The sequence below is a fragment of the Gymnodraco acuticeps genome, unplaced genomic scaffold, assembly GCF_902827175.1.
Source record: "Gymnodraco acuticeps unplaced genomic scaffold, fGymAcu1.1, whole genome shotgun sequence".
Lineage (NCBI taxonomy): Eukaryota > Metazoa > Chordata > Actinopteri > Perciformes > Bathydraconidae > Gymnodraco > Gymnodraco acuticeps.
The window spans coordinates 163,060-187,657 of record NW_022990825.1 but is presented as its reverse complement, the minus strand read 5'-3'; the positions used below and the strand labels follow the sequence as shown (position 1 = coordinate 187,657).

At 40.6% G+C, this 24,598-nt stretch overlaps 1 protein-coding gene across 1 annotated transcript in view; it reads left to right on the top strand.

The window, feature by feature from the left end:
* Nucleotides 1–9,311, top strand: part of gsg1l (gsg1-like) — a 40,410-nt gene extending 31,099 nt beyond the window's left edge. The window contains exons 3-5 of the mRNA XM_034232871.1: nucleotides 2,389–2,541; nucleotides 6,411–6,522; nucleotides 8,948–9,311. Coding sequence (XP_034088762.1) covers nucleotides 2,389–2,541; nucleotides 6,411–6,522; nucleotides 8,948–9,311 — 629 coding nt within the window. The remainder of the gene's footprint in view (nucleotides 1–2,388; nucleotides 2,542–6,410; nucleotides 6,523–8,947) is intronic.
* The last annotated feature ends 15,287 nt before the right edge of the window (nucleotides 9,312–24,598 follow it).

The following is a 24,598-nucleotide window of genomic DNA, read 5'->3' as shown; positions in this document are numbered from 1 at the left end:
GGTTTTGTATTCACATTTAGTCAACTTAAAGGGAGGGAATGCTCATGACACGCATTTTTAAATAATTATCATCCGATAAAACAGACCAGTCTCTGCCAGTCTTTTTTTTTTTTTTAATCCGATGACGTTATCAGTGATTTTAAACTGATTAATTACCGAAATAACATCAACCCTGTGGGCGGCGCCATTTTGACGAGTCACATGACTTATTTTACCGGAAGTGACGTGAACTATGCATTTGGTGTCGAGGACAAATTGACGGATGTGCTTTGTTCAAGTTGTTTACTCTAGTTACTCTCACAATTCTAGAGAAATATGCCTCATTGTATCGCGAAACATTGCCACAATTCGGATAGGAACAATCCACGGAATGTTCGGTTCCATCTATTGCCAACGGGTAAGCGTAGGAAGTACGTTCGGAGGCAGTGGCTAGCGAAATGTGCTCGGCCCGAACCGAAAGATCCACAGGCGCATGTATGCAGCGAACATTTCAAGTTTCCGGACGACTACTCTGAGAGTCTGATGAAACATAAAATGGGATTTATTAATCAACCATTACTTAATGGGGATGCAGTGCACTGCCAATGCCAGCCAGCGTAAGCACCTTACGCAGCAGACTTTACTTATTGTTTACTACGTAAGGGAGCATGAATTGTAGGACCCAGAGCGCACGGAGCACAGAGCGGACAGCAGATAACGGAATTGCAGTTTTATTGCTTATAGATTATCAGAACATTTCAAAGGGACACAGTCACATTGGATATTAACCTATGGATTAACTACATCATCGTTTTTATTGTTGTAATGCCATTGAAGACCAGTTTAGACTAGACAAAGACCAAGGTAAGCCATGTTAGCCTAGCGCATGTTAGTACCTACCGCCACTTGTTTTGATGTACGTTTTTGTTGATAACGTCGCGAGTTTGTATCTTTCAGTGTTGAGGTGAGCACCGTTAGATTCTGTGTCTTTACGATCATAAACGATGTGTTGGATGTGCAGCTAGGATAAGTAATAAGGGAGCTAGGAGTGATTTTCGGTGCAGTAATAGGTTAGCATTTTTCGCTCTGGGCTAATTCAGAGGCTCACTGTTAGCATTCTGTGTTTTTTTTGAAGAAAAAAATGAAAAAGATCAGTTAAATTAGTTTTTTTCCCGTTATATGGATATAAAATATTCATAGTTTATTAAATAGTAAGGTTCCTTAGACGTTGTTTCCTGCAAATGACACGATTTCGGCCCCGGAACCGGGTCCGTGGGGCCTAAGAGGATAACAGAGTATGTTTTTTATTTTTTTTACAGTTATATTTGGATGGAATGAATACCTATAGTGATAATTCAAAGCAAGTCCGCCTGGACTTTATTTTTCTAAACTTCTTCCTCGGCTGACGAGTCCGAACTCAAATACTCCGCCATGTTTTCGTCGTGTGTTTACAAAGTGAACGCATAGATGACGTCACGACCTAGTTTTTCGGATCATGTGACTACTGAAAATGGCCAAAATGTCAGCTGCCTGACGGAATATACAGGTTTTGATTAAAAAAAAATCATTATTTACCGGGGAATATCGCTGATTTCTTCAGGGTATGGTTTAAACATAATGTTTCACTAAATACTGTTTAGTTTTGATTAACTATCTAATGACTGGAGCCTTCCTTTAAGAAGCTTCCCATTGCCCATGAGTGGCAATCCATTGTTGGTGGATTTAAGAGGTGGTAACTAAGCACATTGTTAAAAAGCTCTATTTTGACTTGTTCAAATGATCACTTGAACAGTCATTGAGGTCACATAGAAGATTATAGGAGACAGATAACTTCAGGTTTGTATTGCTCATGTAAAATCTTAAAGTTAGATGTGTTCTTTAGCTTGTAATTGATGTACAAAGGTGTGTGTGTGTGTGTCTGTTTGTGTGTTTTGGGATCTATGCCTTTAAATGTGTGAAGTCTGTTTTTATCTCATATGTTCACTTGAGTTCTGTATTAATATTTCAATGTTTGTGTGTTTTGTTGTGATGTTTGTGTTTGATGCCACAAATTCCCGCAATCCAAGTAGAGTTTTCTCAAAGTTTTCTCAAGTTTTTTCAACAACAAAAAAAGTGTTTGAAAACGTACTTTTATGGATAATTTCTTTATGTTTCTGACCTGTTTTAAAGTGAGAACTCAGTAGGGTTAGCTACTCAATAGGCTGAATCTTGATATCTGTAGAGCACGTACTGATCTTAACCAAAAAATGTACAGATTACCACATCGCTTTCAGGTTGCTACTACCTACCTACATTGGGTTTTAATCCGAAATATTGCCAAATAGTCCTCTGCCATTGTGTTATCAGTATTCACCCTGTATTTTTAGCCTGAAGCTATTTGTTTTGCTTTATGCAATGTGTGTATTGCAGGTGTGCTCTGGTTGTCGGTGGTGTCCGAGGTGCTCTATATCCTGCTGCTGGTGGTTGGCTTCAGTCTGATGTGCCTCGAGCTTTTCCACTCAAACAACGTCATCGACGGACTTAAACTCAACGCCTTCGCCGCTGTCTTCACCGTGCTGTCGGGTAAGATGGGACGCCTGAAAAGACATGCGAAACCTCTTAACCTTTTATGGCCGTTCCTCCGGGGAAGTAGTGCACATCGTATTATTTTAACACATTTAGACATGAGGATAAGTAGTTGGAGATTTGTCAGAGGTCGCCCGTGGTCAGAGGTTATCCCCTGGAAGCTGTCGCTGTGTAGGATTGTAGGATTTCTTCCCCCAACTCATGTTAAACCTCTTATACAAGAAGTTGGCTCCATTTCAACCATGTTGCAAACGGCTATCCTTTTCCTCACATTAAAGCACATTTACAGGCACTATAACTAAAACATGATAAACACTACATCATTAATTAAGTGTGTAAAGTGATTTTTTTTCACAACAAGCTAAACAATTATCTTGACCTCAATGTAAAGGTTATGTTCATTTAGGTTCATATTTTTATTTTGTGCCTCTACTGTGACATGTTCAAAAAGCTCTTTATTTTTCTCATTCTGCCTGTGCTGCAGCACCTCTTTTCACCCATGAAAGTGTGCGGGAGAGCAACTCTCTCAACTTTGGGATTTTAGCCTGCACAAAAATCAATATAACACTACAGGAAAGGGAAACCATATAGCATAATGATATAGTACTTTTTCTTGAGTTACCAAGTGGACAATAAGCATGTTTTAAAATTATGCTAAAGTAGTTGTCACAATGGTAAAAAGTGAAGCCTAGTGGTGTTGGCCAAGCATGATGACGTCAACCTGCTTTTTATATATAATTTTGTACATTAACATTTTTGACGGGTAGCATCAAAGCTACAATGAATACTGTATAACACCCAGTAAAGCAGATGAACCATGTACTCTTACTGGCATGTGACACACACACAAAAACGAGTCAAGGTCGAGAAGAAATTAACACACACACACACACACACACACACACACACACACACACACACACACACACACACACACACACACACATACACACACACACACACACACACACACACACACACACACACACACACACACACACACACACACACACACACACACACACACACAAAGATTGGGATGTATAACCTTTTCATTCATTTCTCTCATTTCCTCATTTACATTTATGGCTTTCTTGATTTACTGTATGATTATGAGCGATTGTTACCCTATCTCTAATTGATTGGGTGTCTCATGTTAAATCAATTGGTGCCGTATAATGACTAATTATCATACGTTACATGTGTTCTGATTTATTACTGATAATATGTTGAGCTGCGAATAGCGAAAGTGATTTACTGTTGTTCGGTTAATTGTAATTATCCAGGCAGATTATCATTTTGTAAAAAATAGGAAACACACTGAGGGTGTACAGCAGCATTCGTTTAAAGTGTTGAAAGGGAGGGGTTAATAATGTAAACCCTGATGTTGGTGCAAGAGGAGAGGGGATAGGGTTATTACAAAATCTGTAGGGTTCATCCTCTGGGAAGCATTTACCAACTAGAGAATGCAATTCCTGAAGAAATTGCTAGTGGGAATGCTTTATGCTGAAAGGTTGACGCTGAATTGCTATGCTGAAATGTAATGTGTAAGAAGAAAGTGAAGAATTTAGATTGAAATGATACATGAACACTGGGGGCTTGAATGTGTGATGAGAGAAGAAAATAAAGTAAAAAAGCTTGGAAAAGCAGCAGAATATTTGAACTGCAAACTTTTGAACTAACTTGATGGCGAATGATCTGTCACCATGCCAACAGTATTTGATGACACCCCATAATACGCTTAAATGTTTTGATGGCTGCATCGTTACCAAACCTGTGAAGTCTTGGGCCGTTTGGAGCACTGAAGTTAAGAGAAAACCGTGTTTCATAGTGAGCATTGTGTTGCTATGGCAACAACATTTGAAGACATTTCAAAACTGTCACGTAGCTGTCTTCACGGCTGGACTGTTAGCACACATGTGAAGTCTGAGCACTTTTTGACCATTTATATAATAGCGTGTTTTACGGCGAGGGATGGCAACAGCTTTTGAGGAAAACTCACTAAAGGCACATAGACATGTTGAGGGCCGGACCATTAACTGTCATCTGAAGTCTGGTGGTGTTTTGACCATTTTCATATCAGTTACGACAACATCGTGTTTTTTGGCGATGGATGCGTTTCCATGGCAACAGCCTATGGTGAGATCTCAGATTTGGCGTATTGCTGTTGAGGCATGGACCGGTGATATACAAGCGAAGTTTGGGGGGCGATCGGACCGTGTCCATTGGAGTTACAGCGACATCGTGTTTTATGGCGAGGGATGCATTTCCATGGAAACGGCATATGATGACACCCCATAATTGATGTAGAGCTGTTGAGGGCAGGACTATTAACCATTATCTGAAGTCTGCTGCTCTGAGCATGTCGGTTGGAGTTATGACATCATCGTGTCCCATGACACAGGTGTTTATATTTCAGCTAACGACGTGTCCAGAGATCAAAGGTTTCCATGGTTATGTGCAGTATTCAGTGAGAGGAGAGCATTTTCATTGTTCTGAATGAGAGATAAACCTCTTACATGTGAACGTTTTGTTCACCGTAACAGATATCGGTGAAATTTCAAAAGCGTGAAGCATGTCAAGGAACTTGAGCATCTGAAGTGTACTTTTTGTGTACTTTCGGGTTAATAATGTGGCCTTTTTGGCAGATTAACTAAAGGTGTGCGGCTGCTGTGGTGGGGAAAGATGAGGCTGAACTTACAATGGGCCTTAATGGAGACATGTTGAATGTTTTTGTCACTTCATGCCCTCAAGAGGCATTTTATTAAAAAATGTTGCTTCATTTTTTTTTTTTTTAAACCTACGAGATGTTTTCCTACGTTTCTCATGAAAAATTATGTCTCAGGAATGTAGGGTTTGGGAATTATGGCAGGTTTAAAAGAAAATATGACGGCAAAATTAAATCTGTCCTCCACTCTAGCTGTGACATCACACACTCTAAAATCTGAAGAATGCCTCTTTACCAAGGTCTGAACAATGTTTAATATCTCTAAAAGTATGAATCAGATTTAAAAGTTGTGTTACACGAATGATGTCAGAAAGATGTGTAACATTTTGAAGTTGAAATGAGGATTCTGAGTGAAAGTATGAAGGAGCAGTTAGCAGTTGAAGTTGCATGAAGATTGTTCAAGTCTGAAGAGTTTCTGACTTCCATGTTAAAAATGTGATGAATTATGGGATTTATCTCTGGAATTATGAAAGTTATGAATAAGAAAAGTAATAGCCATTGATTCCCGACAGAGCTGAACGGTTTGAAATGGAGTTTCTGCAATGTGGAATGTGGGAGAAGAAGAGGCGCAAAATAACCCGGCTGAATAATAAAGAATTTTGTGCGTAGCATAAGGGATAGTTGGAATGCTGTATCAGCATTCCAACTTTAGAACTTAGAAATTCTGATCTGTGGCACATTATACTTGCTGTTAGCTTAGTTTAAACAAACCATTACTTACTAAAGGCCTATGTACCAAACCAGAATCAGAATCCGGCTATTTTAAAAATGTTATCCAACCCTCAAATATTTGTAGGTTTTCATTACTTTTTGGCCTATCTATTTGTATGTAAAAAACTAATAAACCTGCATCACATAAAAGAGGCCAACATAAATATGTCATATTTAGGACAGTGAAAGAGTTATTTCTTGTTATCCTGAAGGGAACATGGGTAATGAACCACATTTCAATGCATTACATCATATAGCTTACTTTAATTTAACAGAATGAACCACTGTTTTATATATAGACATATTTCTTGAACCATTGTGATAACAGGTTGACTGCTTTTACGTAGCAACTGCTCAGACAAGTCAAGCCTCAATGTCTCAGGTTAATGTTTGGATATTTACACTTCTGTGTGCGTTTGTGTTGCAGGTCTCTTGGGTATGGTGGCCCACATGATGTACACTCAGGTGTTTCAGATCACAGTCAGTCTGGGTCCAGAGGACTGGAGGCCTCACAGCTGGGACTACGGCTGGTCCTTCTGGTCAGTACACACACGCACACGATACGTGTTTATAGGATATATCAGGACTTGTGAACAAAACATGGCAAATTGTGACATGCCTTTCCCAAGGTCCTAGAGACCTGGGAATCAAAGTATTTAATATCTATGCTCCTAGGAAGACATCCAACTGTTGAGATCAGACAGACACACACACACACACACACACACACACACACACACACACACACACACACACACACACACACACACACAAACACACACACACACACACACATAATAAGTATATACCTCTAATTCAGGGGCAGATCTAGACAAATATTCATGGGGTGGCAAGAGGGTGGCAGGAGATTTTGAGGGGTGGCATTCCCTGGCAGAAGTATATGCTGATTTAATCGCAGTCATATCAATGTTAACTTGGAAAGCCACAATATTTATATTTTAACTCAATAACATTAGGTGACATTATTGTGGCACATCAGTAAAGCCTTAAATATAAATATACAAGGTGGCAGACATAATTGAATTAATTTTAACTGAACAATAACTGAATGAGTTTGTTTCACTCTTAGACCAGCAGGGGTACCAATATATGCAGACTGCTGCAATAAGTACATTAATTAACTGTCTCATTGATGTTTGTCTGAATTAATATGATACTATTAACAATCATATTATTCCTCTCAGCTGTCAATCACTGTTATGATTCACATATTCAGTGTTATTATTAAATAAACTATATTTTTTGGAGGAGATCATTTAGTTCCTCAAGATGCTTGCTCACCCTCCTTCAAATTTGAAAGACAAGTAATTACTATCATATATCAAAATATCCAAAGGAACAGTTCAGCTCCCCACGACTTTACTGTAAACAGTTACAACCTTGACTTTACATCAGAAAGAACAAACATTAAAGAAGTGACTAACTGCATCAGTTAGGGTTAAAAAACGTGTATTCAGCTAAAACATAAACATCGCTGCAGTTATTATCCAGTGGAAAGTCCTTACCTACTGGCCTAGTTAAATCAAAGTGGTTACTTTTTTTTGGCTGGGCAGTGAAGTTTTACACACCGTCTTATTTGACTTTCTCAGGACTTGAAACTGTTTGTTGGGGGCAGACCCCCACAAAGAAGAAAAATGTTATACACACGTAAGGTCATCATCTTAACAGTTTTGTTATGCTCATCGAGTCATCCGTGAGCAGAGCATTAAGTTGGCATGCCTATTACAGCTGAATGCGGCGATTACCATCTTGTTCAGCAAATCGCCTCACAAACTTATTAAGATCGAAAGCTTTAGTACGTTTTGATTCAATGCTGAGTACAGCCAAACTTGACGGTCTCTTCTCTGTCATATTTCCACGCTCGCGCCAGGGCTGGGGGAGGGGTTACAAGGCTCGCGTCTTGTGCTGCATTCACTTGCACTCGGACATTAGAGATTTTCTCTCATAAATGTCCGATGAGCCACAACTTTTCTTTCAAAACAAAGCTGCCAACTGGGGTGGCAAGGCATTTTTCTGAGGTGGCAGCTGCCACCCCGTAGAACCGCCACTGGTCTAATTTGGATCAAGCCTGTGGTGTTAGAAGAATGAACAATGGTGTTTGATTACAGCCTGGTCTCCTTGACATAAGGGCCAGCTGTGGTACTTAGGCGTGACTGGGGTGTAGGGTCTAGATGATCTACCAATCAAGGAGCCTACAGTTTGATCCCAACCCCTGCAGTTAACATTTCGCAGTTTCCTTGGGCAAGATACCTTACCCCAAAATAGGCATTACTACATTATTAAAGTACATGTAAGTCTCTTGGATAAAAGTTTCAGCTATATAATATGTAATGTAAGGTATTTGAAGACAATAGTAGGATATTGTGCAAAGTTAATTCTTACTTTGGTAAACACAATATTTGAGAATATTTGTGGTGAAATAGTTTTACTGTGATGCAGCCTTTGTAAACTACGCCCCAAAAATGTGGAACACGTTACCCATCAATATTAGGGAAGCCAATACGTTAAAAGGCAGCTTAAAACCTATCTCTTTACCAAAGCATTTTACTGACTTTACACTATTATACTGCACTATTTCTCTGTGATTGACATTGCACTATTTCTCTATGTTTTATTCCCCATGTTTTTATGTTTAATTATTTTATGTTTAATTATTTTCCACTATTTCGACATATACAATGAGTTGCCATTTTCCCCCGTCCTTATCGTTTCAGATCTTCACGTATATCTTCATGGTTTATTGCACTTATTCTAAGTTGCTTTGGATAAAAAAGTCTAAATTAAATGTTCAAACGCTCTTGTCTATTAAGTGAATGGTGATTTCAGAAAAAATGTATGTTTACATCTTAAATGTACATCTTTAAAACCATGACCTGGCTTGTCATTGTTTGATGATCATATGTTAGTAGTCTTCTGAAAGCAGACGTGTCTCTGTCCCTGCAGCATGGCCTGGGGTTCCTTCACCTGCTGCATGGCCGCCTCCGTCACCACGCTCAACTCCTACACCAAGACGGTGATCGAGTTCAGGCACAAACGCAAGCTGTTCGAGCAGGGCCTGCGTGAGGAGCAGAACTTTCTGGACCAGGAGGCCTTCCACTACTTTCGGGACCGCTCCATGCAGTCCATCTCCAGCACGGTGGAGGTCTACCCTGGCCACAGCGGAGCCAGAGGCGGGCTCATAGTCGGGGGGCAGTGTCCAGGGCCGGGGCCAGGGCTGGGTTCTGGTCCAGGACGGGGCCAGAGAGCCACGTCAGCCTCCATAGACCTGGGGGAGAACACAGACTCGCTGGGGGAGGAGCAGTGCTGAGTATCGGGGGGGAAAAGCTTATTTTGGTTCGAACTGTCCGGGTGTTCTGCCACCGAACACAAAAGCACAGCATACCTTATTTCATGAATACGATTAACTTGACAAGAAGAGACAGAGTAGTTGTATTAACTAACTTTAGAGAGGTGTGTTCTTTATATATTAAATGATAATTAATATAAAGTGTGAAAAACAGAGGTTTGGGAATTAGGATACTTCTCAGATGGAAAGTTCTCCAGCATATCTCAAGGAATTATGTGTAGAACAAAAGCACAGCAGCCCTTATTCCCTTTCATATAAGTTGTAACAAAATAATTGTTTTAAAGAATATTAGACAAATATGTACTTATTATATGAAATGCAAATCACCATTAAGTGGGAGAAACTTTTTGAGAGATTTTTGACTTTGAAATCTGGGAATTAAGATTCTTCGAGGACGTAAAACAGGTGTTCCAGTATATTTCAAGGTGCTATGTGTAGTATTTTATAGGATATGATAATACTTTATTGGCAGATAATGTGTACATTTTTCTTGCATTATAGCAGCTTCAATTTGAAATATTAACAAGGACAAATATTTACAACAAGAAACAAGGGAACAGACATTTATTCTAACTATGATATAAACCATTTTGATGAACTAAAGAGGGCATTTGTAACTCCTTTGGCGAAAAGCAGGAATAAAATGGATGCTAGTTAGTTACCGTATAAACGTTATATTGTGAAGTTACACAGGAATATCTAACATTAGCCCCTCTAAGCTAGTTCTATATTATATTTGTTCTAAAGCTACATTTTAAGGTACAAAGATGACATTAGAAGAGTCTTGGTGAATATCTTGGATAAGAGAGAAAACTAAAATTGCGATGAGGTGTAATGCATGCAGGTAGAACTAATGGGAGCTGTAGTTTTTGAATGCTGACAGATTGAATGTTGTAACTTTGTTAGATGATGGGTATTCGACTGAAGTTTTACACTCTGGATATTGTCTCTCATTCTCCCTTTGGCTTTCCGGAACAAAGAGGGACTGAAGTAGCACGATCTGTTAAAACACAAAATACTACACATAGCACTTTAAAACAGGTCTTGTCCAGGCCATGCTCTATTTATGTTGCGAACTGTGAATACTAATGTTGATTAAGTGTTATTGCTGTTTGTGGAAACGGAGTATTAAGACTCTTCTTTATTCCTCAGTCATTTTGCTGATCTGACTTTAATTACATTTGTCTCGAGTGTTTCGTCAACTTAATGTGTTGCTTAAAATAATACTTCTGCATACAGTATGTGACACTGTGAGTGTTGCACGGCCAGATACGGCTCAGCTGACTCAGATAAGGAGATATATGATACATTATGATGTGATATGCCGCGGACTGTACTTAATGTTACTCTGATCCGGTTACTTATGTTGTGGCAGATATTTAAGTAAGCTTTCTTAACGCTAATGTTATAATGGTCAGATTGCTCTGAAGATGGGAGGTGATATTCTATTAATGTTCACGTTCACACAGTCGGTGATTTTTGCCGACCGTCTTTCCTGCAACGGCAGCTTTTCTGTATTTCCTTTCTCCTGTAATATGACTTGATCGCTTTAAACTCCGCACACTGAGCTCTGATTGGTCAGCAGGCGGTGCTTTCACTGAGTTGAGCTCTTAGCCTGCAACCTAACCTGGTCCCGACCAGGTTAGCCGCTAAGCATAAGTTACCATGGAGATCTAGACTGCTAAAAAGAGAACCAGCTTCGTAGGACCGGAAAGCCGGAGTTTCCCTGAATTTAGCCGGCTAAGTGAAAATCCTGCTTCGTAGTATACCCCCCTGCACTAGTGGCCGTATTAAAGTCGTGATTGGTCAGATGTCGATTCATTGCAACTAGTGCTGCGTACCGGTACGCCGAACCGGTACTGGACTTGTAAAAAGTTTCGGTTCAAGTCCGGTTAAAACCGGAACGTCGGGAACCGGTACTCGGTACAGGCGGTGTTTTCACTGAGTTGAGCTCTTAGCCTGCAACCTAACCTGGTCCCGACCAGGGGGGTATACTACGAAGCAGGATTTTCGTTTAGCAAGATAACTTCTGGGATTTCCGGTACTACGAAGCTGGTTCACTTTTTAGCGGGCTAGATCTCCATGGTGACTTATCCTGGAACCTAGCCTGTGCTCCGAAGCCGGATAGGTTCCAGGATAAGAGATCAACTCAGCGAAAGCACCACGCCTGCTGACTGCTTCAGAGCAGTCTGACTATTATAACTATTATACTATTATGTTAAGAAAGCTTAATTAAATATCTGCCACAACATAAGTAACCGGATCAAAGTAACATTATGTTGCCTACAGTCCGCGGCACTGTGAGTGCAGACGTCGATGTGTCCCATTATCATTCATATCACATCATAATGTATCATATATTTCCTTATCTGAGTCAGCTGAGCCGTATCTGGCCGTGCAACACTCACAGTGTCACATAGGCTACTGTATGCATAAGTATTATTTTCAGGGCCGCTCCTGTCCAACTTGGGGCCTTAAGCGACATTGTGAGATGAGGCCCCCCCCCCCCCCCCCCAACCGACAGGAGTGAAAACATTTTTTTTGGAAACAAAGTAGGCTACTTTGCAAATATAATTCTTGTTTTTTTTTATTATCAACACAGTTACTGTTTTACACAGTGAGGTAAATGGTAAATGTGCATGTATGTCGTTCAGTATGCGTTTACAGGTGAATACGTCTGCATTTCCTGCCAAATACTAGCCTCAAAAAGATTAAAATATAATTAATGCAAATAAACTACTTCTACTAATAATAATCATAATCATAATCAATTCAATAATATAAATACTATATTATTTTATTATAATATAGTTGTAATATAGTCAAGACAAAACATCCTTATGACATGCTCAAAAACTGATATTTCTTAAATCTGTATATAGTTCCCTCTGTCAGCAATGTATCAATAACTACACACACATTTCTATCAGTATTTCTCTGTGTTGTGGTTGACATAATGATCACTGTTAGGAGTTAAGGGGAGAGGCTGAGCATCACCATGAAATGTGCAAATTGACATAAAAATGAATAAAAGGGGAAAAAATGCTCCATGTTTTTTAGGCTGTAAACTTTAACTGTTATGTAAGCCAACTAGACAGACAGTGTATCACTCTTCCTCCTGTACATTAGCAGATAAAAGGCATAACATACTTGAATGAATGTTAAATAAAGAATGCTGGAAATAACTGCATCTCCATTAACCTATATGCTATGCAGAGACTGCCTTCTTCATGTTATGAATTGCAGCTGATGTTTTAATATGGCAATTGGCAATTTGACTTATACAACATTCGCAAGTTGTACATTTGACTCATACAATAACCCACCTTCGAGTGATGCTCTAGTTTCTTCATGTTTTGTTTTTTTCCCCTCTTGCTTGCGCCGGACTGAAACTGTCTTTTCACCGACATCTCTTCACCTTGGGCCTGTACTACGAAGCTGGTTCAACCTAACCTGGATATGTTTGAGTTAGCTGGTTGGCCTAATCCAAAACATACGCGCTGTCGCTAAGCTGTACTACGACACTGGTTATCAAGTGGATCGCTCAAGCCAGCCGTGTCCTATCTAGTTAGGTGCGCGTTCACATGAAAGGGGTGGTATTTGGAGCATTCGACCAATCACAAACATGGAGAAGCGCACTGACAGCGCAGCGTCATACTTCCTGAATGAAAAGTTAACTTTAATACTAGTCAAATATGAAGAAGTTAAACTTTAAACATCCATGACTTAAACACTTTATCCAGGATAAAAGCCACATAGCTGCACCTGCAAGGTGAATACAGCTGGCAAAAGAAAAAGTGTTTGAATGCGTACATTAACAGGTTTATGATAACACTGCCCCGTCTAAAACACGATCTGACTTTAATTACATTTGTCTCGAGTGTTTCGTCAACTTAATGTGTTGCTTAAAATAATACTTCTGCATACAGTATGTGACACTGTAAGTGTTGCACGGCCAGATACGGCTCAAGAAGCTGACTCAGATAAGGAGATATATGATACATTATGATGTGATATGAATGATAATGGGACACATCGACGTCTGCACTCAGTGTACTTATGTTGTGGCAGATATTTAAGTAAGCTTTCTTAAGCTAATGTTATAATAGTCAGATTGCTCTGAAGATGGGAGGTGATATTCTATTCATTTTCACGTTCACACAGTCTGTGATTTTTCCCGGCCGTCTTTCCTGCAATAGGCGCATTCACACCGCAGTACTTTTCCCACAAAGGTTCACGAGAACTTAGCTCATGAGAACTCTTTTGTCACGTTCACACCAAAAAGAGCCGGTACTAAAATTAGTTTATGAGAACCTTTTTACCCCCACGAAAGTCCCTGCTAGAGAGCAGGGACTTTCGTGGGGGTAAACATTTTCCTATTTCTGATTGGCTGGGCGGAATGCAAACCACGCCCCGTAAAACTCCCAAAAAGTTTTGTGAAGCCGCCATTTTATTAGCATTATTAGCATTAGCCCAGCGCAGAAACGCAGAGAGACTAACTTAAGGCAACACAAAATAAAACATGGGAGCGGTGGAGATGAGGAGGTGTCGGTGTTCTGGCGATTTACTCGGAAGGCTTCAGTAGAAGCTGCTGGGAGTCCCAGCAGCTTCTACTGAAGCCAGTCCCCAACTCTGGGGACTTCCGGCCGGGGACTTTGGGCGGCCGGGGACTTTGGGCGGCAGTATACGGCGTGAAGTGGTTTGCGGCCTGCCAGTAAACCCAAAGCAGAAGAAGAAGTGACGTCAGCGGCTTCATTTGCCTAATCCACCCCCAGGGATTTATTCCGGTGTGAACGACATATGTACTTAGTTCATGAGAACTAAAGAGTTCTCATGAACTAAGTTCTCATGAACCTTTGTGGGAAAAGTACTGCGGTGTGAATGCGCCTATTGGCAGTTTTTCTGTATTTCCTTTCTCCTGTAATATGACTTGATCGCTTTAAACTCCGCACACTGAGCTCTGATTGGTCAGCAGGCGGTGCTTTCACTGAGTTGAGCTCTTAGCCTGCAACCTAACCTGGTCCCGACCAGGTTAGCCGCTAAGCATAAGTTACCATGGAGATCTAGACTGCTAAAAAGAGAACCAGCTTCGTAGGACCGGAAAGCCGGAGTTTTCCCTGAATTTAGCCGGCTAAGTGAAAATCCTGCTTCGTAGTATACCCCCCTGCACTAGTGGCCGTATTAAAGTCGTGATTGGTCAGATGTCGATTCATTGCAACTAGTGCTGCGTACCGGTACGCCGAACCGGTACTGGACTTGTAAAAAGTTTCGGTTCAAGTCCGGTTAAAACCGGAACGTCGGGAACCGGTACTTGGACTCGCAAAAAAAATTGCACTTACGTATATTCTGGTGTCTGTGGTTATTTAAACATTCCCTGATAAACGTTATTCAGCGTCAATAAATGAGTGCTAATCCCAGTGTGCTCAATGTACAACATCACATGTCATTTCACCTTCGATTCACGGTTTGAAAACATAGCATTTCGCCACATGCTAATGCTAACCGGAAGTGAAGAATTGTCAGAAGAAAAGTATTAAGTTAATAGTGTGAACTTCCGGGTTTTTCAGAATAAAACTGATTTAAATTAAATAGTGTATTTAATTCAAAATAACGCCATATCAACATTGATTTTAATTTCTAACAGTATGTATGTACATCACTATGTATGTATATGTACTGTATAATGTACACATGTAGAGTTGTAGAAAATACATGGTGTACAGTACAGTACACTCTGACTGTACAGTCACTACAGTACTGTACAGTAGGTGTGTAACAGTGTAATGTGTATATTCTACTCTACACTCTACCTTTCAGCAACGTTTTAGGGATTTATGCTCAGTCAGCTCAGGGACTGTTTGGTTACTTTAGTTTGCTAAATGAAAGACATGTTTGAACTTTGTAGTAGTTCACTGTAGTTGCTGTCATAAGTCATTTATAGACTATAGATTTTTTTTACATTTGTACTTTGTAGAGAAATGTAGACACAAGTTGGAAGTTTGAATTTGAGTTGATTATGAGTTAATTTTCAATTGATAATTAGCTCACAATAAGTTCACTTTAGTTACTCACACAACTTGACAGAAGCCATGGGTTCAGGTCCGGACTTATAAGTCCGGACCTGAACCTGAACCTCTGGACTTGAGTCCGGACCTGAACCTGAATGTGAGTCCAGGTACGCAGCACTAATTGCAACGGTGTCGGGTTACAAACGTGCTCCCTTTGTCTCACCTCTCACTCTCACTTGCGGGGGGTGCGCGGATAACTGAGCGGAGAACTGCGCACAGCAGCTGAGTCCCTCTGGGCGGGGCCCCCTGCGCAAGGCGGGCCCCATGCAGCCTGCGTGATTGGCCTGTAGGGAGGGGCGGCCCTGATTATGTTAAGCAACACATTAAATTGACGAAACACTCGAGTCAAATGTAATTAAAGTCAGTCTTGGACGGGGCAGTGATATCATAAACCTGTTAATGTACTCATTCAAACACTTTTTCTTTTACCAGCTGTATTCACCTTGCAGGTGCAGCTATGTGGCTTTGATCCTGGATAAAGTGTTTAAGTCATGGATGTTTAAAGTTTAACTTCTTCATATGTCTAATATTATAGTTGACTTTTCATTCAGGAAGTATGACGCTGCGCTGTCAGTACGCTTCTCCATGTTTGTGATTGGTCGAATGCTCCAGATACCACCCCTTTCATGTGAACGCGCACCTAACTAGATAGGACACGGCTGGCTTGAGCGAACGAGTTGATAGCCTGCGTTGTAGGACAGTTTAGCGAGAGCGGCTTCGTTTTGGATTAAATCAACCGGATAACTCAAAACATATCCAGGATAGGTTGAACTAGATTCGTAGTATACCCCCCAGGTTAGCCGCTAAGCATAAATTACCATGGAAATCTAGTCTGCTAAAAGAGAACCAGCTTCGTAGGACCGGAAAGCCGGAGTTTTCCCTGAATTTAGCCGGCTAAGCGAAAATCCTGCTTCGTAGTATACCCCCCAGGTGTGAATATTTGCCTATGTTAGGTGAGTTAGGTTTAGACAATACAACTACTGGGAAAAAGATCATGGTTTGGTGTGTTACGTCATTTAGGTTTAAGGATGAAAATGTAAGAACCTAACATTGACTTTGGTCTTTGTAATCCATTTATTCGATCTGACATCCTCTATATGCAGACTGCCGTAAAGTATCATTACAAACTGAATTGTGAAACTTGATTTTCGACCAGACTTCAAACCATAAATCCCTCTCTCTTCCATATTTGGCATTTCCCCCCCTAACACCTCTACTGCTTCTGCTAAATTAGTTTTTCTTTTGTCAGCTGATTTTTATGATGGCAGGACTGGAAACTCTGCCGTGTGAAGTTATTTTTCGGTGACATTTTTGTTAATTAGACTTTCCCCGCAAATGGAGCAATTTGAGGGCATCGAGCATGTTAATGATCAAACGGTACGAGTGTGCACCTGCGCATGAACAGGTGGGATTTATCAGGCTGAAACAGGCAATTTATGACAGGGTTCTGTAGTTGGGAGAGCTTAATGAATGTGACTTTGAACACTAAGACTGAGATGTTTGGGAAAATAATCTTTGAAAAAGGTTCTTGTACGTATGAGTCTAATTGTATTTGTTTATACTGTCTTTATATCTTCAGAAGTATTTAAAGGGGCCTCGATATGCTATTTGGGGTTTAACCTTTCCTGTAGTGTGTTCTAAAAGTTTTTGAGCATGTAAATGGTCTGTTAAGGCAAATATCCCAAAGTTCCCTCCAGAAAAAGTTTCCCCCACCTCACAATCCCTCCTTTAACATGAGTAGTTTTCAGTTATTTAGGGACTTTGGGCAAATATTGACACAATGCATCCATAAAAAAAATATTAGCGCATAAAGCTAATTATAAAGGCTTTCAGTCATGCACAAACTGAATTATTTCCCATATTACATGGAAAGGGACAGTTCTGTTTTTTGGCAGGGCTTTGGGTTGTACTTTTTTTATTTGGGGCCAAACACATGATTGACAGCTCCATCACCCGGAGGTCAACCCTCTCAGGAAGCTAATGTGCTCCTACGGCACAGTGTCCTTGGGGAAGCTGCTGCAGGGAAGCGTTGACCTCCGACCTCTCTGAAAATTGACTGCATAAATGTGTAAGTCTCAAGGGGATGTGCACTGTATCGAGAACATAACTCAAAATAGTAACCCAGAGCTAAAGTTCTCTAAAAGAAAAAGCAGACATTAAGTGGCTGTGTTAGTGGCCAAAATCGATACATCACAACTAAACAAACACTTCTGTTCAAATATGAAGTGAGTATTCAAAAGATTATCTTGGATTTGTATCCTTTTAGTCCCTACACAACCAAAACTGTGATTTGGACACATATCGTTATTTATTGTAAGAGTTATACAAATATATATAAAATGATATAAAGTGTACATTGACAGACATATATATACACAGATGATTGTATTTTGAGATGGGAAAATAGCAAAAGTAGACAAACAAAACACATAATTTATTTTCGAAATAAAATAATAATGATATCATTGTCATTGTTGAATATAATTTTATATCTGTAGTCCAGAACATTCGTTTCACTACAGGAAATGTTACGATTCAGAAAATAGCTATGTGCACAACATCTACAGTACAGTTTACAGGGACAAATATGTTAAAACACAACTAAACTTGTATTTTATATATTATTCATCCAAAATCCCCCAACAATATGTGATTTCAATCTAAAACCAAAAAAGTCGGATCAAATTCATACATTTACAAGAAATGGGTAATAATCCATGACATTTCATGTAAGGTAAAAACCTTCACCTTTTTATGAGAAAAGTTTAGTAAGAAAATCGGATTTCTCTTTCTAGATTTAAGTTACAAATAACCCCCCTGAAAAAACATCAGATCAAACATACAGTATATATTGTCAGGTAATCGGATTAATTTTGCAAGATTGAATCAAACTCATACATTTCTCGCAAATGACTTTATAATCTCAGAGAATATTCAAGTTGTTTTCTTGTATATTTGTGTACCACTTGAATTTAGATATATATTTATTTGATTTTGATGCATTTACAAAACAAAGTAATATATATTAGACCTGATAAATAATCTCAATTCACAAGCACAGATGAATGTCTGGGATCTTTGTGATGTAATTGAAATAGCTGACTCTCAGTCAGCTATTTCAATTTTCAGTGAGACATGAGACTTTATGCTGGATGAAAAAACTATTTCTTCTCCTGCTGCGCTCACTACAGTTTCTCCCCACAGTGTGATGCTCTGCCTGGGAATCTGTGTGTTATATAAGGCATGGCAGATTGTAAACAGCAGGGATTGAATTGGCTGAGGGTTGCAGAAGTGAAGTTGATGTCTAATTCCCTCCCTGCCTGTCTGAAAACTGCTTGGTTGTAGCAGGTCATAAACCCTCTCTGTACACAGATGTAAACATGCTGCTGACGACTGAAAATCTGTTGAATGTATTTATTTACATATATTTATCTATGTATTACACATCCTGTGTCCTGTCTTTTTTCCAACCAGATCGGAAAATATATATATACATATATATTTCCCCCAAAACATCAAACACATTACAGGGGACATTCTACCAGAAACGTATATTATCTGTCCTGGGATTGTTACAGTGAATACAAATTATAATCCATAACATATCTTAAAACTGATGAGATAGTTGTGTTTTGTGAGTTGTTTGTACATAGGTCTGTGATTCATTAGGATTTCAGGTGTTTTTTAATTTATTGAAAAACACTTTTGAAAAATAGAAGTTCTTAAAAATGGCCTGTCCCCAGCCAAATTGGAGCGAGGGGTTTACATTTCTTAATGAACTAAAAACTTTTATTTTAAAAACAAACGTCATTAATAACACATTTATAATGCTTACATTTCACCAAAAAATTGTGTTTTACAACAGTCCCCATGTTTTTGGTCAGTCCTGTCACGCTTCATAAAATACTCCTTAAAAAATTGTGTAATACACCTTTAAGAACATGATTGTGAAGGAGTTACATCATCTGACTGAGGAGGAGCTGTCCTTGAAGTGGGTAAATTCTGTCCTTGAATATTAATATTTTAATCTTGTTTTTACACCTTTTATTTTTACGTGGACAAGCTAAAGGGGCAGCTGCTGTCACGTTCAAATATCCCAGAAAATAATTATATTGTTTTTGTTTTTAAAAAATGTATTAAAGTTGACTAAAATCCCTTGCTAGCAAGCTAACTATTTTTAAGCTAACATGTTGAAATGCTGAGTAATGGCAGTTAAAATGGCCGACGGTCAGGCCCTGTCACGTCAGGCCCTGTCACGTCAGGCCCTGTCACGTCAAGCCCTGACCTGTCACTTCAGGCCCTGTCACGTCAGGCACTGTTACAAAACAGCCAAACACTTCAGAGACATATTTTGTATATCTGAGACCTCTAATATATATTAATGAAAACCAGTATAATAGGGGACCTTTAAATACCTGTTAATATTGTAATGGGGGTTATTATCTTTAAGTAACAATGGCAGTAATTTGTTTTAATTCATGGAAATTGCAGTTTAATGGCTCCAGTCAGTGCAGCTGAGAGACAGAGGCAGTGTCTGGCGCGCAAGAGAAGACATGATCTGGTACCTATTTGAGGATGTAATTTGTTTCATTCAACCGCCTCAGCCTGTGACCAGCCGTCATCATGAGATAAAAAAAGAAGTTTGGGCCAAATTGGCTAAATAGAAGATGAAAAAATGTTTCCTCGTACTTGTCATTAGCTCCAATTGAAATAATGACATGCATGCAGTGTGTTTTGGTTTTTTTCACTTTCAAAAACAAAATGAAATTGTATTGAACTGTTAAATTACTTAATTGAAAAAATTTAAGCTGACAATTATTAAATGAAATGAATTGTAGATTACCAATGTTATGTTGTAATAAATGTGTTTATTAAAACAATGCTTCGAGCAGTTATCAATACATTTCTATCAAATCTTATCGTGTGTCCTTAAATGATTATTACCACATCAGTCTAATATTGAATCATGATAATAATTTTAAAAAGGAAAACTTACCAAAACAAGATTTAAAAAATACAAACATACATTTTCTGAATCAATTCAATCTATTAAGTCAGTCCTGTCACAAGCTGTCAACCCTGTCAGGGTCAGTCCTGTCACACAGGAAATTATAATACAGAAATTGACTATTTATTTATTTTTTAAGTGAAATAACCTCTACAATTGTGAGCTTGGAGGTGGGGGGTCATATCCACATCAGCTGTTTAGAAAAATAATTGGTGTAAAAGTATTTTCTTTACAACAATATGACTACCTGGTGATTATTCTTTCCTCACCGTTGTTAGTGTATTCTAGAACCCTGAAGGCAGGAGAGACTGAAAAGAGTCAAGGGAAGCTTATAAAAGTTAACAGCATTTAATTACACAAAAGATGCGGTGGTGTACAAAATGAAATGTGCGAGTGGAGGCGCTCTCCTCATCCGCCCGGTCAGTCCAGGTCAGCAGGTCGAAGAGGTCAATTCTTGGCTTGCTCTTCCTGTTGTCATCTGAAGTCTTCTCCTATTGACCGGCGTCGTCGGGGGCGGGTCCAATGCAATTCCTGCCTTTTTCTGTTGTTAAATTATATCATTCTGGTGTCTGTGGTTATTTAAACATTCCCTAATAAACGTTATTCGGCGGTAATAAATGAGTGCTAAACCCAGTGTGCTCAGTGTACAACATCATATGTCATTTCACCTTTGATTCACGGTTTGAAAATGCAGCATTTCGCCACATGCTAATGCTAACCGGAAGTGAATAATTTTCAGAATAAAAGTATTAAGTTAATAGTTAGTGAACTTTCGGTTTTTCAGAATAAAACTGATTTAAATTAAATAGTGTATTTAATTCAAATTACGCCATATCAACATTGATTTTAATTTCTAACACCGTCCACTACAGTTAACTGATAGGTTGCTAAGAATTCTTAAAAGGATTAAAAAACATTTTAGATACAATCAGGGACATGTGATCAATGGGAAAATGTTATTTGTATTAAAAAAATATATTAGGAAACCATTCTACCGTACTCACATTTCAATCAGGAGAGACATGATGTATGGAATACATGTTTATTATCGGTCACATTATATAAATGAAACATAATGATGACAGTTTATAACAAGTGAATGAAATGGTGTTTGGTGATTAGGCCCAGGTTTTGTAGGATATCATTCGGGAAGGGAAAGAACCGTTTCCGATGAACCCCCCTGGGTCTAGACACTGGTGGTGGTGATAAATGGTTAGGTCCGGTTGGAAGGGAGAAGGTTAAGCTTGGCCCTGAGTTGGAAGCAGGAGGCGAAGGGGTGGAGGAGGGTTGCGCGTTGGGCTTCCTGGACGTACAGGGCATCCTGGACATACAGGGCGTCCTGGACATACAGGGCTTCCCGGACGTACGGGGCATCCCGGACATACAGGGCATCCTGGACATACAGGGCATCCTGGACGTACAGGGCTTCCCGGACGTACAGGGCATCCCGGACGTACGGGGCGTCCTGAACATGCAGGGCTTCCCGGACGTGCGGGGCAACCTGACTTAGCAGGGACACATTTATACAGACCCGAAGGTTACGACCTGGACATACAGGGTTAGACATGGCAAGAATAAACATGAGCCGCGGGGCGAACATACGTGCTGACATGCTAAGAACCACCACCAGTTATATGCATACGTACCCATTTTTAAGGTTGGAGAGACCTTTGGATAGCCAGCACGGCACTGAGGTCCAGACGAATGTAGGATGAGAAAGCGGAGGAGGACCACCGTCCGAGTTGTTGCAGGGATGAGGATGAGACGCCTTGATTAGCAGCGGAAGTAGCTGCACCTATTCTAAATGAATGCCCCGTGTATAGAAGGGGTGATAACCCGGATTTAATGAGAACTTGCTTTAAATAGTGATTGAACTGTCGTTGAGTTAAGGGAAAATTCCCTGAGATAAGAAATAATGGTGAGAGAGGATTAGAGGTAGGTCTAAGCTGTAGGAATTTGATCATGGATTTATAAGGGCAGAACTGGAAGTCGTTGCGTGCGGCGATGACGGAGCAGGCGCCGCCGCATTTGGAGTGCTTAAGATATAAGCTAAAATGGCTGGCGTGAAAGGATATGTCAGAAAAGCTGACGTCTCGATTGAAATCGAACATAAGAGAAGCTGTGGTAAATTCACCTGAGGAAAGCATAAAAAGCTAGGAGAAATAAAGCATCAAGTGCATTGATATAAGGGGAGAACAACCCATTTCTAAGTTTGGAGAGCATAAGGCGTAAAGTGGAGAGTGTAATAGGACGTCTCCGGTCTAAGACGGGGGGAAACGTTTTAATAAGACCTTTGAGAATGAGTTTGACTGACTGGTTTGCGAACAGGCTGGGAAAGCCGGAATCGAACCAGCTAACATTAAACTGAACTCCTGCTAAGAGGCCCCGGATGTATTGGGGTTTGAGGTGGCGATCAGTGGCGCAGTAGCACATGAAGGCGCACACGGTGGAGATGAGAACAGGTTTAAGTATAATGCCTACGGAAAAGCAAAATAACGCGAACGTTCTCCAAGCGAAATCATATGTTTTGAGAAAAACCTGGCGGATTCATAAGAAACCTGGCGGATTCGAGGTGCCTTGCTAGGGGGCTTCTATTTAGAAGAGAGAGAGGAGATGCAGGGGAGGAATCCTGACGGGTTGAGCGCTGGCTCCTGGGCAGAGGTTCCGGAATGTCTGGAAGTGGAAGCGAGAGAGGGAATCAGCCACTGAGTTAAGGTGGCCGGGAACGTGACAAGCGGAGATGAGGAAGTTGTGGGTGATGGAAGACCACGTGATGCTTCTCATGAACGGCATGATGTCGCGGCACGGGGAGCGCGCTTTATTAATAATCCCGACCACTGATTGGTTGTCACAGAGTACTGAGATCCGCTTCCGGGGCCAGAGGTGACCCCACACGTGGCAGGCAACAGCGATCGGAAAGATCTCATGCAGAGCGGAGGAAGAGGCATGGCTGGGGAATGACGGAGGCCACGAGCCTGCGAACCACTCTCCCTGGAAGAAACCCTCAAAACCCACGGATGGGGCAGCATCCGTGAAGAATCTCATGGAGTCGGAAGAGTACACGAGGTCGTCGTAGAAGGTGACGCCATTCCAGTGTGCGAGCAGGAGGGACCAAAATCGCAGGTCTGAGCGGCAGCCTTCATCTAGGAAGACGTGGTCATGGAGGTTTTCTGCAGCCGACGCTGTATCCAGGATCCGGGAAATAAAAGAGCGCCCCTAAGGGATGATATGCATGGCGAAGTTGAGGTGCCCGAGCAGGGAGAGCAGCTGCTGCTTGGTGATAACTTGTTGCTCGCAGAAGGCTTTTGAGATGTCGCGAATGCGCTGCAGTTTGTCCGTGGGGAGAGATGCTTCCATGTCTACAGAGTCGAGTGTAATGCCCAAAAACTCCAGGCCTGTGGTGGGACCTAGCGTTTTCTCTTCTGAGAGGGGAACACCTAACTCCTGAAAGCATAGTTTGAGTTTTGCTAAAGAGGCTCCTGAGTTGTCCCGAGGGGGATCTATGAGGAGGAAATCGTCCAATAAGTGAAGGACGGAGGGGATTCTGACGATGTTCAGGAGGATCCAGCAGAGGGCTTCGGAAAAAGAATTAAAGATGCAAGGGCTACTTCTGCACTCGAAGGTTAAACGGACAGCAAAGTAGAATTTGGACTCCCACCTGATACCGAACATGTGCCACTGAGATGGGTGAATGGGAATTATTTTGAACGCGTCGGTGATGTCTACTTTGGAGAGCCACGCTCCTTGCCCTGCGAATTTGATAAGCTTGATGGCATTATCGACTGAAGCGTAATGAAGCGAAAAATACTCTGGGGGAATAAGGCTATTGATGCTGCAAAACGGACCAGCGCGAGGAGCGGACAGATCGAAAATGAGCCTTTTCTTCTCGGAGTATTTGTGTGTAGCGACCCCTATTGGGCTTGTCCGGAACACTGGGAACGGAGAGGAATGGAAAGGACTGATTAAATATCCTTTGTTGAGCTCTTTTAGAATGAGCTGAGAGACTATGGTGGGTTCTTTGGTGGCTGACTGCAGGTTTTTAGCCACTAAAGTCACTGAGGGGAGAGAAAGGACCCCTACCCTGAACCCTTGAGAGAGCCCTGACAAAAGATAATCAACGAACACAGGATTTGGGTGAGTCGAAAGCGCAGCTGCTAAGTGTGTGGTGTTAA